This window comes from Etheostoma cragini, chromosome 11, assembly GCF_013103735.1.
Source record: "Etheostoma cragini isolate CJK2018 chromosome 11, CSU_Ecrag_1.0, whole genome shotgun sequence".
Taxonomy (NCBI): domain Eukaryota; kingdom Metazoa; phylum Chordata; class Actinopteri; order Perciformes; family Percidae; genus Etheostoma; species Etheostoma cragini.
The window spans coordinates 21739102-21759063 of NC_048417.1; the positions used below are offsets into that span (position 1 = coordinate 21739102).

The 19962-nt window shown below is 38.9% G+C and overlaps 1 protein-coding gene across 6 annotated transcripts in view; it reads left to right on the forward strand.

Annotated features, from left to right (window-relative positions):
* The window catches only part of LOC117952448 (partitioning defective 3 homolog B-like), a 206756-nt gene that overhangs the window by 185342 nt on the left and 1452 nt on the right, over window positions 1-19962 (forward strand). For all 6 annotated transcript variants that reach the window (XM_034884748.1, XM_034884750.1, XM_034884746.1 and 3 more), the window contains 2 exons: window positions 1565-1641; window positions 19783-19962. In XM_034884748.1, the coding sequence (XP_034740639.1) occupies window positions 1565-1641; window positions 19783-19962 (257 nt within the window). The remainder of the gene's footprint in view (window positions 1-1564; window positions 1642-19782) is intronic.

A 19962-nucleotide genomic window follows, 5' to 3' on the forward strand; every position in this document is an offset into this window, starting at 1 on the left:
CGGATGTTGCACTCATTCCCCCTCTCGCCATCTCTCATTCGCTCATTCGTTGTTTTTTGTCCCTTTCACCTCCCCTCTTTGTCGTCCTCTTCTTCAACCCATTTACTCCCTTGTTTTATAATTCACCTCTCAATGAGTACATAGTAACCCTCCTCCACTCTATATTGCTCTTCTTCATCCAAACTAATTTACTAATCTAATGCCTTTTCATTCTTTTGCTCCACCTCTCTATTCCCGCCTAATATCCCGCTTTCTTTCTACCTGAGATATTGAAGCTATAAAGACAGGTGTTCAAAATAAAGCAGGAGCTGCAAATCTGTTTTATTTGCCTCTTGGCATTCTTCCTTGGAATGCAGAGAGAAGAGGAGAGGCAGAGAGAGAGAAAAAACTCTGTAGTCTGTTAAATCTAATTCTCTGTACCTTTTGCCTTGACAACATGATCTTTATTTGAGGAGAGAAGAAGAGCCTAGTTTACTATAAAACCTTCAACCTTTTCCCTTCCCTACTCAGAACCACTTCACCTTCATTCTGCACACCCTACTTTGACAGGACATTATGGTTCCAAAATGTGCGGATGGTATACAATAATGTCCTGTTGGAGGTACAGCAGTGTACTTAAAAAAATAGTTATGTGTAATGCAATTGTATCTGATAGAGATGTGTGTTATGAACAAAGGCACCATTTGACAAGTGGCAAAGGTGTGATAGACTCATTTTGATGGGCTATTTGAAGAGACTCTGCTTCATAGACCCTAAAGACACAGTATAAAGTTGCACATAAGTATTGCTTTCATTGTTGCAGTTCAGCATGTATGCAAACTTCCAACACGCAATCACCTGAATCATATCACACTCTCTCACCCCACATTATGTTAAAAAGACTCTCACAATATTCACTGGGTATTACAAAGAACGTGTGTGTGTGTGTGTGTGTGTGTGTGTGTTTTAATGGGGCTTGTTGGCGTTCAGGGTTTAGTCGACTTTTTAAAGGAGCGCCGCGGCAGCTGGAATCTCCCTACTGAATAGACTGGGATAATCTCAGGGAAAGCAAGTGTGTGTGTGTGTGTGTGTGTGTGTGTGGGTGTGTGGGTGTGTGGGTGTGTGTGGGTGTGTGTAAGAGGGTAAAAGAGAGGAGTGGAGAAGGAGAAAATTAGATGTGAGGGGGAGAGAGAACCACTGAAATGTTAAGTAAAAGAGGAAGTAGGAGAGATTGAACTGTCAGCAGCTTGACTTAATCTTTTTTTTCTAAATATGAAGATGAGACTGCGTGTGTGTGTGTGTGTGTGTGTGTGTGTGTGTGTGTGTGTGTGTGTGTGACAGCGAGACAACTCCATCCTGTTTTGAAGTAACCTAATCTAGGACGGAGGCCTCAATCTCTGTATCACAAACATATACAGAAACACACTCACAAACACACAGACAAGGAAAGGGGCTTATGGGTATGCACTACACATGCTTAGGTTCCCAGATATTACTACATTGGACAAAAAATTGGACACATTTTTTTTTCTGTGTTTTATTCAAGTACACACACTCAAACCAAGAAATTGTCTCTCTTTACCAGATGCCAGGCAGAGGGACAGATCATCGGTTGGCACCAGGTTATGAAGAGGTGGAACGTCAGTATGCCTCCTTACCAAGGTAAGGCTTTTTCTCCTTCCCCTTGTATGAGGAGCTCCAAAAAGAAAATGTTTTACAGCGGGTATCACTCTTTTTCTTCTTTTGTTCCTTTTCTCTTTGAAGCCGCTAATTAAATTTGTGTAGTCTGGATGTCTGTCTGAGTGTCTCTGGAGGCCTCGGTCTCAGCCCAGGAACTCACCTTATCCCCCTCCCTGGGGAACACACACTCAGACAGGGGTTGAAAACTGATCCCTGACTCCTAGATCTGCTCCCCCACCAAAACTTACTTTGCACAATCAGTACTTTTTTAATGAGTGCATTCTGTGGTGTATTTCTTTACTCCTTTCTTTACTAACAGAGGCACCACATTTCAATACATTTTATTTATTTTAGCAACTTTCTTTTGTAAGTTAAAAAAAAATGCAACACAGTTTCAAGAACTGCACAACATTACATTGCAAATACATTATTACAGCATAAGGAACTCATTGTGGATTTCTCATGTAATACAGCTTGTTTTATTTCTTTTAAATCTGCAACATGAACTGATGTCAGACAGTAAGACACTTTTCATTTTCAGTGGCTCCTCGCTGAAATGCATGTTGTATATTCATGTGTTGGCATCCATTACAGGGCTGCTATTACAGGATTTCAAAGTGTATGACCTTTGAAGACATTGAACAACATTTTTCTTACATTGTAATCATAAGATAATTTTTTTGTTTGTAAATGTATTTGATTGTTTGATTTTCCAATATCTTCTAGTTGAGTTTATCACCATCTGTTTCAGTCGGATTTAGCCTCTCGCTCCCCTGTATTTTTTCTATTTATTTAAACAGTGAAAAGCCAGTAGGCAGTTGAGGAGAGTATACTGGAGAGACAACTCTGATCTGACTTGACTTTCAAGTCTGGAACTTAACCACTCTACTATCTCTGTGCAGCATGTGTTAGCCTGTTGCCCAGTGTATTTTGTTGTTACCCTCCCTGGACAGCATGACATATCACTAACATTAGCCAGCATAAGAACAATAACAGCTTCCTGGGTATACTCATCAATTCGGGAAGGGTTCTTTCCATTTATTTCTCATGTGTTTTCAGATGTAACCAGATAAATATTCAGGTCCAGAACGGCCATAGTTGTTTAAAAGTAGGTCTGTAATTTGCTTGTATAAAAGCCCAGGTGTCAACTCCCCATTTGAACATGTTAGTCCCAATGTGAAACACATACTACATTTTACAACCTTCATCAGTCACTCCCGGTCTTGCAGCATCTCATTTTTCATTTGCAATCTTTACTTTCACTGCCTGAAAGGCCTCATCTTCAATTATCTCTTTTGTTTCCTCACTTGTTCACTATCTTCACATCTCCATATTTTTTCTTTTCCTCTACTTTCCTTTCTAAATTCCTTCTCCTATCCTCCACAGTGACTTTTTTTTTTCATTTTAGTCCCATTTTTCATAGATAAACAGTACTGTGGTAATGTACTTAAATAAAGCCCCTTAACATGCCTGAAATCACGGTACTGTAAACTCTAACTGTGTCTAAAAATAAACAAAGTGTAAACTTTACCAGTACAAACTTTGAGAAGTAGTTTCTAGATTTTCTTTCACCTCATCTTTTTTTTTTGCCTTTAAGAACCTGCACCTCAGCAGACTAAGAAACCAACAACAAATGTTTGTTTGTTTGTGTGTGAGAGAGAGTGAGAGAGCGAGAGAGAGAAAGAGAGAGAGTCAATGAGAGGAACAACATACAGAAGTTTAGAACGTTAGAAACTTTATAGCCAGGTTCCCACCCCTGTTAAAATGGTGAAGGATGGCTATTTCACACCTCTTTTGTGTGTGTGTGTGTGTGTGTGTTTGTGTGTGTGTGTGTGTGTGTGTGTGTGTGTGTGTGTGTGTGTGTGTGTGTGTGTGTGTGTGTGTGTGTGTGTGTGTGTGTGTGTGTGTGTGTGTGTGTGAGAGAGCGAAAGAGAGAGAGAGAGAGTGTGTGTCTGCGTGGGTGATGACTTTGGCAGATGGGAGCAAGAACGGTGATGATAGTTTTGAGGTCTGGCTGTGGTATCTGAAAAGCCTTGGGAAATTGGACACACACACACTCACATACTGTACACCCTGTCTCTGTTTCCACTTTCAGACATGCTCTGTAATCCCAAAATGCTGTGCCAATTTTACATGTAGGTCTCGTGTTTGAAAAGGACCCAGTTATTTTTCCATAAAGGTTACTCTGATAATGTGCCTGGTAACAGTTCTGAAACATTTGGTACACGGCTGAATTGTGATTTTAAACAGTTACATTGGTGATAACATAGCCTTCTCGTATTGGATGATTTTGCATAGGAAGCAATGCTCTAAATGCTTTGGAATTTAATCATCAGATTTGACTCTGAAGAAAGGAAGAAATGGCTTAATATTGGTCTACCCTCTAAACTAGAGAACTTTCCCCTCATGGATGGGCTGACAGTAAACAGATGCATGCACGTAATGCCTTGTAGTGCATAGTCTCACGTGGCTGGTGACAAATAGTATTTGAATATTGCACTTCTATCCATAACAACCTCTCAGATTTGAGTCAAAAGAAGTTTACCACAATGAACACACTAATCTGAAAGTCCCGGAAAAGCTGTTGCTAAAGACATAACCATATATGTCTCCCTATGACAGATTTTATGTCTAAAATGGACACATCTTTTTCTCCTTCTTTCTCCCTTTAGCTTATGCCTTGCCTTGCATCTCTATATACGCATTTCTCCTGCTGTCAATTAACTCAGGAGTTATTTCAGCATCTAGAGAGTCAGAGAAAGAGATCATGTTTGGAAACCACATCCAGCCTGTTGACCTCACCAAAACATATTATTTTGCCACCGGCCCAGAAATAGCAAGCAGGCCGTGTGTATCTAATGTCTGCATGCCTGTATACCTGTATGTATGTGTGGGACGGACCTTGTTTGTGTATGTGTGTATTTGTGAGTGCGCGTTATTATTCAAAGTGAGTCCATAAATAGCTGTGGGGTTGCTTAGTCAGGTACTGTATGACTCGAAGTCGGTTAACTGGAACTTTGGGTAGGGTGTGTGTGTGCATGCACTCTCTCTAGGAGACAAGATTTTGATGGCTCTAAAATTGAAACATGACCCAGCAGTGGATGATGTTTCCCTGCCTTAAGCACAAACACTACCTACAAACTGTCAGCATATGTCACTGTGTGAAATAGAGAGGAGTCTGTTGAGGGTGTCTTGCTTATGTTGCGACTCTATAAAAAAGTATTCAGTGTTTTTAAATGTATCATAAAAAGATACACTTTTTATGTATGCAACATCATAAAGTTCTCTCTGTATTTCATCATTTTCCTATACTTCTCCCCCTCCATCTAACTTTTTCTCAGCTGTGTTACAATACTGAAACAAAGGACCCCCTGTTGGGAGTATGTGTCCCTACCCGTGCCAGATTTTAAACACTGGAGGACATTTGTTGTTATTTACTGTGTCTTTAGGGTCTGTTGTTTGTGGATTAAGACTAGAATGTTTGTGCCTCAAGAGCGGCCATAAATTAAAGCCGCATAGTTTTATTTTATTAGATAGTTAAGAGTCTAGAGACTGACTCAAAAAAAGAGAGAGAGGTGTCTGACATTTAGCAAACATTCCTGGCTGGAATCAAAACCTGGAAAGTTGCTGCCTTAGATCACTTAGGATTTTGTTGTAACATTTGAGCATAATGGATGCCTGAAACACCTTTTCTTAGTTAGTATGTTAGTTAGTATGTACTCATGCCTATTTCGTGTGTGTGCGTGTGCGTGTGTGTGTGTGGTTAGTCTGAGGTCAGTAGATGGCCATCAGTGTGTGTATGGCCAACAGCAGGTTGCGCCCCTACCATGTGTGCACCATTAATATCCCATTTACACATTCTCCCTTTCTCTGTCTTTACACACAAAGACACACACTTCTATTCTTGTGAGGACATTGACGTAATGCATTCCCTTGCCCTTTACCCTACCCTAAAACCTAATTCTAACCTGAATCTTAAAACCACCTGTGGACCCTCAAACAGGGATTTAAGGTCTGTCCAAAGTTGTGTACAAAGACACACACACACATACTAAGGTATACAAGCTCGTTTTCTCCTATATTATTCTTTATACAACAAAAAACAGAAGAACAAAACAAATGTCCAAAGAAGAAAAGAAAACGGTGGAGGGTCATCTTTAAACCAAGGCTCATCTTTACTCTTAACAGTGTTAAAATGTGGCAGGAAAATTTAAAGAAAGAAAGGAACTACATCCTAAAAAAGGAGTGCAGTAACCACCATTCTGTCAAATAATGACAAGGTGTGTTAAGTCATGCATATGATAACCTAATCGCATGAATGTGATTTTAAAGCACATAGAACTGAACTAAGTCAACTTTGATTAAAACATGAATTTAATCTCCAAGGATCTCTGTTGATATCAGCGATCAGTTGTTCGAAACACAGCCATGATCCAATTGGATTAGCTAAACACCCTTACCCATTTGTCCTTGTTATTACTCTTATTGGATTAAACAAGCCAATCAGAATTGATGTTTCCAGGAAGGCTGTCACTTCCTAATTATGATGATAATTTGATGGTTAGTAATTAGAAAGCAGATGTTACATCCTGTGTCTATTTTAGCTGCATTTCTTCTTTTGTTTCCCTCCATTTTCTGCCTTTCGTCTTTCTCCCTTTCAGCCACTCCTCTACTCCCTCTCATTCTCTCTGAACTTAGGGGTGAAAAGGACATTGTTGAATATTATTTCACTCTGTTGATGGGGGAAATGAAATGGGAACGTCTCTCAATCTCTCTTGAAAAGACCTCCCAACCAGGCCTCAGAGTTTCCCAGACCACTTTACAACTGCGGCACAATCCAGCCCTTTGTCCATTTGTTTTCCTGTGTGTCTCTGGACTCATCGAGTCTCTGCTTGTTTGTTAGGCATGAAGGGGATACTAAGAAATACCTTGCCTCTCATAGACCCCCCCCCCCCTCTTTTCCCTCTCTTTTTTTTCTCTCTTGACCCTATCTTTAGCTTCTAATGTTTCTGATGTGTTCACCCGTTGCTGCATTGAACAGTTCTAGTCACAGCTTTGATCTTGATCATGGACAAAAAGTTGAGTTACAACCCATAATGTGTTGCAGATCCATAGGAAAAGAGTATGATATGCTTTCATATGTCTGGCCCTCGGGGTGAGGGAGGAAGTTTTTCTTTTAGGTCCTAGCCTGTGAATTTTCAACAGGTTGTTGCGGTATGCTGGGGTTGATCTGATGTCAAGTGATACTGTGCTCATGTGGAGTAAAGGAGGTTTGCTACAAGTTGTGAAATATACACACCTAGAAATTGTCCACTGTGCCACATTAACACTTTCCCTTTGGTTGATTACTCATGCTGTACTTTGAAAATGTCCATCACATCTTGCTTGCTTTTTTAAGGGCAGGTGATGGTTTGATTTCACTTTATGGCAGTTAACTCATCACCAAAAATGTAGAAAACACATCAAGGAATGTTACATTATTTATGTCTGTCCAAATAACAAGAAAATGGACCACAGCTCCTACATTTCAACAGTTTCAGCTTTGAAATGTTAACATCTGGCAGCAGCCTAATGACCATCTGTTGTTTCTGTGCTGCTACAAGCTTCTTCTCTTTTCTTAGGAATTCACAAAGTTCTATTGGAAAGTTAAATAATTAAATGTTGTTTCTGCTTCCATGCAAAGTTCTATCTCCCAATTGCATAAAATTTGAAAGGTAAAAAGATGAGTGTGTGCAATAATTGAGCTCATGTCAAATCCTTGGAACCAAATGGAACGCACCATTGTTATGATGATTTATGAGTCTTTGGAAACAGGAAGCAGCTCATATTACTGCAACAGGCAGTGGTTTGACGTTTCAATAAAGCAGTGATGCTGCTGTTGTCAATTTAGTGAAAAGATGTACACGTTTACCTTCAGCTCTGCTGTCCTACTTTCACTACTAAAGTTGCAAATACACTAAATGTTTTCTGTGAAACTAAATGAACATAAGTCATTGTAGAGCAGTTATATGTTCAAAGTTGCTTGTGCATTAGGTATAGTGCAAACCATAACTTTTTCTTACCACAGAAACTGAGATCATGTGCATGTGTCTGTGTCTCTCTTTTAGAGTCCTTTCATATGAATCCATGGCCCTACATAGTTTTTACAATCCCCAATCTCCTTGTTTCAAGCACTATTTCAGAACTCCTCTTCATGCACCAAATTAGTGGCTATTGAGGGATCATAATTTTGTCAGCAATTTGTATCCTGTGGTCATGCACAGAGCAACATGTCCCCAGCTTGAAACTATTACATCTTGCTGAGGGGGGACCTTATTGGCTCAAGATGTGAAATGATGGGGATTTTTTGAATGGGAGATGGTACTTTCAGTAATGGATTTCATGATGTTTAAGGAACTTAGCCACTATACTGCCTATAAGTAGTTATGTATGAAACTGCCATAACTATAGGGCGTGGCAGTATGACGATATTATATTGTTATCATGATATGAGACTAGAAATTGTCTTAGATTTTGGATATCTGAATATCCTAATATGGCTTAAGTGTTGTGTTTTCTGGGCTTTAAAGGCTGTATTACAGTAAAGTGAAGTCATTTTCTGTGTTACCAGACTGTTCTAGCAGTTCTATTATTTTTACCTTTACCCATTTAGTTATTATTTATACATTACTGAAGATTATTTATCTTAAAATCTTAGTGTGAAGATATTTTGTGAAAGCACCAGTTGTCAACCCTATGATATCTCCACAATTTCAATATCGAGGTATTAGGACAAGATTATTGCAATATCCGACTTTCTCCATATCGCCCGGCCCTACATAACTGTATGTCATCTTTAGTTTGAAGAATGTCATCTAGTGTATATGGACATGGCCCATGCATGTACTTACTCACTGTGCAGAAAATGCATTGCCAGTGTAATCAATCTGTCTTCATGACTGTTGCACATTCAAATGTCTAAAAGTTGATATTGGTTTAAACTAGGGGTGTTGAAATTAGTCATTGCATCGATGCATCACAATGCGGACAAGGATGATTCTGCATTGATGCAGTGACAGACCATAATCGATTGTTGCATGCTGATGTTGTTTGTTGATTTTGCGGTCCCTGCTTTTTTTTGCCTACTAGGTACTAACCTAGGTAGTAGCTAGATACTAGCTAGCACACTAACAAGTACCATAACATAATGATTACATCTCCTTGGTTGTGTAAATACATCCAGTGTTTATTTTGATAAGCATTACTAATTAATATATGCCAACCTGAAGTGGTATAATGGACATTGTTGTTGACTGTTGATGTCAATGACTGCAGGCTAACCTAGTAGCTAGCTAGTATCTCTTATTGTTTTTTTTATTTATTATTACTTCTTTTCTTTTCTTTTTTCTCTATGTCACCTCCGGGGCTTTGTCTGCTGCGTTCATACTCCGCTACATTCAGGAAGGGTCTTTTTTGAGAGCAAATGCAATAAAAATGGGATTTCCTTTATATCTGACTGCTTGAATTTGTTGATGAAAACCATGTCTAGCAATATATAATACATTTGAGGAGGTGCTGCATTGTGATGCATCGGGATATCATATTGTATCGAATGGTTGACATGATAAAGTAATCAAATTGAATCGTGAGACGAGTGAAGGTTCACAACCCTAGTTTGCACCATTTGCCATAACTTTTGCCTTAATTTTCTTTTCTTTTATATAAGCAGACAAAAGTAGTACCTGTGAGTATTTTCTTTACAGAAAATGCCATATTGATTTAATAATTGCGATTTACACACATTTACGTCTTTATTTGCAGATTTTTTTCAGTCATCTGGGACATCTTTTTATTTTTAGTATTTTAATGAAGATTGTAAGAAAGTACTCCTGCCATTGTTTCTAGTCTGTCTAAGACAAGCATGTTTCTTAGAATTTTGATCCTTCAGCTGACCTCTTATTTGACATGTTGATCAGAATTTAGTTTTTCAGGGTCTATCTGCAGTTAATTGTCGGTCTACATGATTTTTTTTGGGCTGTAGCTTCATCACTCAGTTTCTAAATGGCAACTCCAAATCCCCATTGTTTTGCCCTCTCTGTGTTTCCCGGGCAACAGTCTCCTACCATTTGGAAGGCCCTCATCCCTGGGTCCCCCTCTCTTTCCTCTAATGGGTTCCTCCTCTGTCCTCCATCTATTGTATTTATTTATTTCAGCACTGCTTCTCTTTTTCTCCTCTAAGACTTGATTTTTATTAACTTTTTTGTGCTCTTGTTTTTCAACTTTCTCACTGCGTTTTTTTCTCATACATTTTACCTTAAGCACTTACCATATTACCGTATACTGTCCTCTTTTTCTCCTCCTGTGGTCATTTTTATCTCATTCCCTCCTGACTTTGTCCTTTTTCTTTCTTAACACTTTAACTGTGTTCTTTTATAAAAGTACTCTGTATGATGCACTCTCAAGCATTCACAATCACACCATCATCATAACCTTATACATGGCATATTTGCAAATGTGTGTGTACACACGAACACACTTACATGCACAGGGGAATGTAATCATGTTAGTTTCCTGAACTGGTCAGTTTGTAATTTGTGATATCCAGGTGGATTAATCATTTTTGACAGAAATTTATTGACAAAGACAGATAGGAGAGCCTGAAAGGTGTTTAGTTTAATTTAAACGTGAACGGTATGAGCAAGCATCTGGGGGAGAGAGAGAGAGAGAGTGCGTGTGTGTGTGTGTGTGTGTGTGCTCCTCTAAAGTAGGGCCCATTATTCTCAGCAGATGCTGACCTACAGCATGCCCATTCTCTTGAGGGCAGCACTTGTCTCTCTGTCTTTTTTCTTCTCTTCCTCTCTCTTCTTTGTTGTCCATCTCTTCTCATTTTCTGCCCATTTCTTCCTCCACCTCCCTTCATGTTATCCTTCTCAGCTTTACAATACAGCCATCTGGGAGGTTGTCTTTCTTACTTGTAGCACGTTATTTCATTCATTTCTTCAGCTTTCAAATGTAAAATCCCCTCTTTATTTCCCTTCACCTTATTGTCTTGTCCTTATCATCCCCTTCAACTTTTCACATTTGTCTTCTATTTTATTTTCTTTTTCTTTTCTGAGCTTAATGGCTTGCATTGTGGGATTGTTAGAAAAAAGTAGTGTACATGCCATGGACACAACCTGTACTTTGGACTCTCAAATAAAATGGCGGATAATAAAAGTAGTGCACTATAGGGGGACACAGTCCTTGAATTTTTCTTTCCTACTCTTCCTCCTCTTCTGTCTGTCACAGCGCTCTGCGGTCACACCTCTTTGTCTTCTGTTTAGGCTAACTTCTTATCCTCTTTACATTCATCTCCCTTCACTCTGTCCCTTGCGATTTGGTTGTTCAAAGGAATAATGATGAACAATTTATTCTTAAGTGGCCTGGAAACTCCTTGTTGGCCAGTCGTTTTTACACAGATTTGCCCCTACTGTGAAGTTCTCAGTAATCACAGTACATTTTTGGCATATAGTCCAAAACGCCAAATTAGAATGCAGGTAAAAAACAAAACAAAGAGTTGCATCTTCATTAAATTAAGTTAGCTGAATAACCCCCGGTGAAATACTCTCTCATCTGTGTGGGTTGCACGCTGTTAACCCTCCATTCAACCTGCCTTACCAACAGTATTTATTCAAATGTGCTTGATATTCAGGTTTTATTTCATGCAGCTTCCCTTTTGTTAATGTAGGTCACTAAACAACAGCAACTCTTTCAAAGTGAGGTGTGACAAGCTAGGAGCTTCTTCTTTTCAGGTCCATACACTGCCTTAAACATATACCCAGTACATAATTTCAAATCAAATATTAAATATTGTCTTTTTTTATAATAAGGGGTGACATAAACAGCCGCTACATCAGCTGACTTATTATGTGTGGTCACAAGTTCTGTGAGAAAAATACCCATTGATGACTGGAAAATCAACCGCATGGGACCAAGGGTAGACTTCAGAGTTGTGATTTACAATAGCACCTCTGTCCTGCTTCTTAATTTGGTTATGGGAACTTAACAACTCAGCAACTTCAGTCACACTTGTGTTAGAAAGTGTTACATTTGCCAAATACTGTATAAAATACCAACATTAATGTATAAACCTATTTCTGTTTTTCTTTATGAAGTATCCAATCCCAGGGTTATGATAGAACAAGTAACAGTGTAATTTTTTGTAATTGAACTTTACCCCAGCTATGATATTAGCTCTACCCTATAGTAAATGGACAATGCTGTTCCTTTATTTCCATGATTCCTATGGGCCATCCGCCAGTTTTCAACCAATACACATTTATAGAATTAAATTGTTCTAAGTTAGCTAGCTACAGATGCTTTTCTTCACTTCTTGGTCAAATCTCAGGCCCATTGTTTCAAATATTTGTGTGAATTTTGAACGATAAACTATACACCATTGTAAATTCCATTATGTTCCGTGTGCAAACTGAAAGCAAAGCAACAGTGATTAAGAGTGTGGGCTTATTGAACTGCTTTCCCAAAAAACCTAAGGGTGTTTGTGCCAGGCCTATTGTAACATCCTAAAATTCCGCTGTTTAAAACCATCTCCAGTCATGTGAAAAATAAAACATTTAGTTAACTTCCATTGCAGTTGCAGCGTTACCAATGGTCCAGTCCTACACCAAATGGTTTTTAACTTTACCAAATGGTGACAATAGTTTGAATGTTATGTCTATGTATTTGGTATGCCCCCTAATCCTGGTTGATAATACCCTTCCTTAGCCTTTGACCCCATCTTCTAAGTGTTGGTGGGAACTGATGGCGTATCATGTGACTTTAAGGGGTCAGGAGTCTAGGGATAGTTAGGGCTCTCAAACACATCTACACACACACAGACACAAACACACACACAGACACACACACACACACACACACACACACACACACAAGCAAGCATTGACAGCTGAACCAACAAAACACCATCTCTGACATACACACACAGAGACACACACACAGTATGTAACCACTTAACCATAAGTAGGAAAACAGCTTAGTGTCTTATTGGGCTTCTCCTAATAAAAAAAACTTTCTCTGCTGCTTCAGGCGTCACTCTTAATGACTCAGCCCTGTTCTGTTAAGAGTTTGTTTTTTCACTAGTCACAGTTAATACAGTTCCAGATGCCACATACAGTACTGTACCCATGCATTGTGTTCACACAGCAGCTTTATGTGGTTTAACTCAGTCAAACAAACTGCCAATCATGCTGAAAGCCTTCTTTCTCTGCTTGATGCTTTAAAATATTGGTTGACTGTGTGTCTGATCCCTCTCAAAAAACAATAATGCATGATTATATTAAAGTTGTATATTTTTTGCACATGTACTCTTATTCTGTGCCACCACCATCAAACATTGGAACACAGGGTGTTATGCCCTCATGTAAGCACTCGTGTTTCTGTTTGTGAACACATTGCAGTAAACATAGTAGTAACGAACAATGAATGTAGTTACCACTCATGATCCTCCCAAAGGATCAGATGATATAATTGGAATTTAAAGCACTGCAGCACAAATGTGCATATTCATAAGCAACACCTGATTGTCTTACAAGTCATTTAATATTTAACCATTCTACTGTATAGTGTTGATAATGATACCACATAAGTAAATATGAAATATTTGCTTAACTGTCCTTATTAATATTTAATATTATTATTAGTCAGCTCAAGGGCCCCATTTTATATATTTTTTTTAATTCAACATACAAATGTGTTATTGGTCGTTCCATTAGATTTGGGTAAAGTCTTTTTTCTTTCCTTGATAAATCTTTTTGTAACATTTTTTTCAAGGATTAGTTAGTAGGATTGATGTACTAAACTTGTGAATCTACTAAGCAGTTCAAACCAATAATGGATGTAATTTGCAACAACAAAAAGATGTGACGCAGGTTTCATTTGAATTACAGTACAATCTTCCTACAAATAGACTTTACCCTCTGATCCTACCCTTCCTTAGATAGAAAATCAAATATGTCTCCACCCTTCATTATTTCTCACTTAGGCTTTTATTGCCTCATTATTTGGCCTGTGATGCATCTGTGATTAAAGCTTCATAATGAAGTATCACATTAAGAAGATGGAACTGAGTTAAACTCAGTTTAACTCCAGGGACATTACATCACAGCAGCTCCATTTTCACCCCAGCTCACCAAATGTCATTACGACAGCAGTTGTGGAACAATTTGAGCTATTAATCTGTTTTATTACCACGCTGTCAAAATATTGCAACTCTCATTGACAAAGAATCTGATGCTGTTGAATACAATTTGAATATATGAAGTGTTTTCCCAACCTCAAACTTAAAATCAGTTTTAAATGGATATCAGCACAAGGTAAGGACTCGGCTCCAAAGACTCATAAAGATGTAACTGAATTAAAGCTGCAGTAGTTCATCTCCTCTTCTTTCCACCGCTTCTTTTTCACTTACTTTGAATATAACTCTTACTTCCCCCTCTCACTCCCCCCTCTTCTCTCTTTCTCACCTTCTAGAACCCTCCCTCTCGTTTCAAACTTGTCTTCTCCTCTCATTTTGAGGCAGTGTTGTTTTTGTTTTTGCTTTAGTTTTTGGTTTTATTGAGACAATCCATCTGCGATGCGGCTGTCAATGGCTCTTTTTTTTAATTTTAGTTTTTTTAATTAGTTTTGTCACAACGCGGCGTCTTGTCTCTCTTTCTTAAAGGTATTTTTGTCTCTCAGACAAGCTAGGATGATCCATGATTCTGTGTGTGTGTGTGTGTGTGTGTGTGTTTCCACTGGTATAACAGCTGCATCCAGCCCTTTTAGAAAGAGTAACTGAAAATGTGTGTGTTTGTATGAGAGAGAGGGGCAGGTGCAGAAGACATATAGCAACTCCTTGTTTCCCGCAAAATCCATCAGAAATCTCTTAAATACCAGGGAATTAGAAAGGCTCACATTACTTTCAATTACTGTCAGACCTGGAGAGAATTCTTTCCAATTATCCATTCAAATATCTAACCTATGTACTCTAAGTACACTCTAAGTGCATCTACATTCAGTCATCCCTAAATAGGTATTTCATAGTTGAATTTCCCTTCAAAACAGCTTCTCTGTTGAGCTCGGAACACTTCTAATTCTTTCATTTTGCTTTGATTACTCTGTCCATTTTGTTAAACTACTTGTTGCATATGCCAGGAATCTGTTCTCATTCATTACATCTGTTTCTATCGTTCTCTCTGTGTTTCTCTCACACACATATTATGCACATACTAACACACAGACCACCAGCCTGCTCATTTGGTCTTAACTCCTCTCCAGCTGTGTGCCAATTTGCCTCCTCCAGAGTACGTGGGGTTTAGAAGGGGGTGATTAGGAGAAGGCACTACATATAAGCCAAAGGTTTGCTCTGTGTGTGTGTGTGTGTGTGCGTGTGTATATGCGTGTGCATGTGTGTGTGTGTGTGTGTGTGTGTGTGTGTTTGTTTGTGTGTGTGTGTGCCAATAATGGGTTAATGGCTCATTACCCCATAATCCCCAGCTGCTGTGCAGAGCTGACTGGGTTCCTAGAGGGAGAATTCCAAACTTGCCACCGGATTTACAGTGGATTTCCTTAAGATTCCCACTGGATTTCCACCCCATTCCCAATATGGCATCTTTCCGAAGAACTAATGATTATTTTTAACATCACTAAATCTGTCAAGTAACTTTTTAAAACCATGTCATTAATCCTTTATTCTGAAAAATATAAGTTATAGTGAAAATTGCCCATCACATTTTCTCAACAAAAGGTCACTTTTTGAAATTGATAGTTTTGTCTGGCCAAAACCCCCCAAAAAATCCTATTAAAATTAAGTAAAACAGCAAAAGACCACTTAACTACTTATTCTTTCAGCACTTGGGCAGATTGTACTTTTGCTTCTTAATTGTTTTGTTCGAAATATTTCCATATTTATCCAGCAAACCCCAATCTACCCAGAGATTCAATAAACTAACAACGTTTTCCATATGTTTCCCTCTTGATTTCCAGTAGATCCTTTTTACATTGCCAGGGATAGGGCATCATAAAGAAATCACACAAGCAATAATTAAGCCCAAATTGGTCAGAGCTATGCTAGCTAGTATAGACGTTTATAGCTGTAACCACCATAAGATCACAGAGGTGAAATAAAAGCCTGGTAATGAGGAAGAATCAAATTTTCCATGGTTTTTTAGGTGTCTGTCAAATTGTCTTAGAATACTAGTGGCCTCTTACACCATCTTGCCTCTTAGCCTCATCACATTTCATTCTTTTTACTCTACATGTCCCCTTCTCATTTTTCATTTTACTCTTTCCATATTGTACTTCCCTCTTTCCACATTTATTCTCCTTCCCATGTTAAACTTGTGTAATTTATCTTATGGCCTACTGGCCTTTTTTGCGTCATCTAATTTTAACTTCCAGTTAAATTATTTAAAAAAAAATCTTGAATCCAAATAAGTGATTTAAAGCCTACACATGACAATAAATCATGGTTCATTTTAAACAGTTAATAGATAGAAAAGTAAAGTTTTCTGATGCCTCTTAATTACATGTACATTTTAGAGGTGACTTTTTTTTTCTTCTTGCCTAAAGCTCCTTTCTTGTATTTTCCTCACCTCTTCTTATCCTTGTTTTTTATCTGCATTTCTCCCTCACACCTACTCTTTCCCTTCCTCTCCTTACTTTCTAGCTTATCTCTCTGTTTCCCTCTCTGTCCTGCCTGCCTTTCTCACCTCCTCGTCACCTCTTCACTGCTCTTATCTGTGCCTTGGTGACATTATCGGTGCCAGTGGCCAAATTCTGAGTGTCAGATTGACTGAGTGATATGGGCACAGGTATGCAGGCTCAAAGAAGAATAGCAATCCATGCAGATTAGCTAGCAAGCAGAGTTGTAGTCATAAAACCTCTAAAAGGAGAGCAAGAGAGGCAGTCAGACACATGGACGGAAGGGGCAGCTGGCAGACTTACGCACTGGTCGGCTTACCAGCAGACGAGAAGCAGACGAAACGTCTGTGGCTATCAAGAAGGGAGACATTTAAGACATGTAGCTGATACACATACCCAGAGTGACTTACAATAAGTATAGCAGAATAAGTCGAAAAGCAGACAGATGACAGATAGGTTGACAGATGAGAGAAGCAGAAATGTAATGTGTGTGTGTACGCTCTCGCACAAACAACCACACACACACACACACACACACACACACACAAACATACACTCTCTCAAAACGGATTTGGAGCCAGGAAGGGCAGAAAGCAGACATCCCAAACATGATGGGCATGCACTTAGTTATACACTTTCAACCGCTGACCACCCAAATTGACACACACTGGCATCAGTATGGAGACCACCAACACTGTGTGTGTGTGCTCTGTGCAAGTATTTACTTTATTAAGATTAAAGCTAAATTTGAAATCATATATGAAAGAAGCCACAGCAAGAGAAGGAAATTAGGTAGGTGGGTAGATTGAGAAAGAAAGAGAAACAAATGTTCATGATGAGAAGAGACAGAAAGACAGAGAGATCAAATGTAATGCCTCATAATGTTTGCTATGTGGACAACACATGTCTGTGTACTTTCTTTCAACTGGGCACAAGACTATCTATTAACAGGACTGTACTGGATTACCACAGCTGTGTGTGTGTGTGTGTGTGTGTGTGTGTGTGTGTTTGTGTGTGTGTGTTTGTGTTTGTGAGCTCTAGTCTACTTCAAACTGTCACATGTCACTTACATTCTGTTGCTATGTGGTCTTTGGACCGGATGGCGCACCTCTCTTTCTTTCTTTTGTCCAAAACAAATAGTTTTCAGCAGGTTTTCATGAATATTTAAGCATTTTAGTAAGCAGAGAAACAGTATTAGTATTTGCCGATGATAAGTTCTTATTAAAAGACAAGAAAAGAACATCACTCTGTAACATGATGTTGGTGCCAGCACACACTGGTTGGGATAAAGGGCTGGGATTGCATTTTGTGAGTAAGAGTTCAGCAATGGGAAACTTTGGTTAAAGGAGTGAATGGATCTAAAAGCAGTTTCACATTTCTTTGATTAATTTGCAGATGCTTTGGTACATCCATGCAAATATTATGTACAATTGCCTGCTGTTTCCTACATTATCAATTGCATATGTCATGTTGATCAAAATGTATTATAATGGGTCTCTGTTGAATAGTCTCAACCCCCATTTAGGCTGGGCAAGATAACGCATTATTATCGCGTTAACTCGTTAATTAATTAACGACAACAATTTCTTTATTGCGTGTTAACGCAGTTTTTATTATTTCTTTATTATTGTAAAAGTTTGTTGCTCACAGGCTTTGTAAATACTGCAAAGTTGAATTTTCGTATCACCGGAGTACTTCAAGTCTGAAATTTCACCTTGACAGTTGATACCAGCAAATCATTCAACGAGACACACCGTGGCTACGTTAGATGCAGCGTGGGGGGGTAGAGATAAACAAAGGCAAGAGACGCTAACAAATGCCATAGCAACGTGGACAGCTACAGACTGCAGGCCCAGTAGAGGACATCGGTCTGAGAATCGCAACAACGATGGCAGATACGAGATTCCCTCAAGACGCACCATCACAAGAAAAATACACGAGTTGTATGAAAAGGAGAGGACTGCAAAAGTAACCACGCTACAACATGTACGCGCAGGACACTTTATTGAAGTTGCAAAGCAGTGGAATGTGTCAAATAAAGTTACGCAGTTAGCCCAGATAGTACGAATAGATACGAAATCTGATCGCTGCTGCGAGCCTTCTGCCTTCTGATCATGTCCCCTGCTTTGCGCACGGTCTCCAGTGTCCCTCAGTGTCTCTGCTTTACAGCGCATTGGACAGTGTCCCTCAGTGTCTCTGCTTTACAGCGCGTTGGACAGTGTCCCTCAGTGTCTCTGCTTTACAGCGTGTTGGATAGTGTCCCTCAGTGTCTCTGCTTAACAGCACGTCTGAGAGTGTCCTGCGAAGTGCGTAAAAGTTGTGGGGCTCTAAAGCCAGTCCAGCAAGGGCTGCAGAGTTAGAGCAATAACAGAAGAACGTGGACATAAGAAGGAGTCGCTTAGCAACACGTTCCAACCAGATAGAATCCATCTCTGGACATGATAAATACATTATGTTTAAGTTGAGATGTACACTAAATATTTTATTGAACTGCTAATTTATAAACATAATGCTGGTCAGTTTTTGAAGAACTAATGTTACGGCACTTTTGTTCATATGGCAGAACATTTAAAAAAAAAATTGCAATATATTCACTACTTTTGAATTCATTATTTCATTTTGCGATTAATCGCTATTAATCTGGGAAATTATGCCATTAATGGCGATTCAAAATTTTAATCGCCGCCCAGCTTTAATATATATACATGTATACAGTGTACAAACAGTATATGGCCGGAGCACAACACAATGTTACAATGGAAGGACAAGGAATTGGACGTGGTCAACAACCTGAGAGAAGAAGGAAGACTGCACTGCATTTCCTACGACACTGCATGTACAGTTTTCCCTAAGGAGATTTTCCTTTGTTCACATTTCTTCTTTTGTTTTTTCTTGTTTTTCTTTGTGCTGTGCAGTGCTGTCTTTTCCTTTCTGTATCGCAATAACATGGTCTGTCAACAAATTACAGTACAAACAATAAAACTGTAAATGTGAAATTTGTCCAATCTCTTGCAATCAAACTCCCACATACACTAAGAAGTAACCTACAATTTACAATAATTGTCATCCAAACATTAATGATAATGATAATGTTTAATGACAGCCATAGTTTACATCAGAACATTTTTCTTTTCTATTTTCTATGAAAATAAAAATCTTGTTTTACAGTTTTTCTCAGTCGCTTTGGTACATTTCTCGAATCATCCTTGACATTTGAAAACAGTATATCCATTTCCCAAAACAATTCCATGGTGTTTAGCTAATTGTACGAATTGTTTTGGGAAATGGATATACTGTTTTCAAATGTCAAGGATGATTCGAGAAATTTACCAAAGCGACTGAGAAAAACTGTAAAACAAGATTTTTATTTTCATAGAAAATAGAAAAGTCAAGTGTTAAACTTCTTAAAACATGGGTTTTTTTACGCCTTCATTTGTTTTAAAATTGTGTGATTCTCTTTTCTAGACGAGGTCCGTTGGATCAAGCTGACTACCCCATGCAGCACTGGTCAGGTCATTATCCCGGACCTCCTCAGGCCCCACAGGGGTACCCTCAGTCCTCATCCTACCCTACACCCAACTCCCAGTCTGCCCAATCCTACCCTAACCCCAGCTCCCAGTCTGCCCCATCCTACCCAAACCCCAA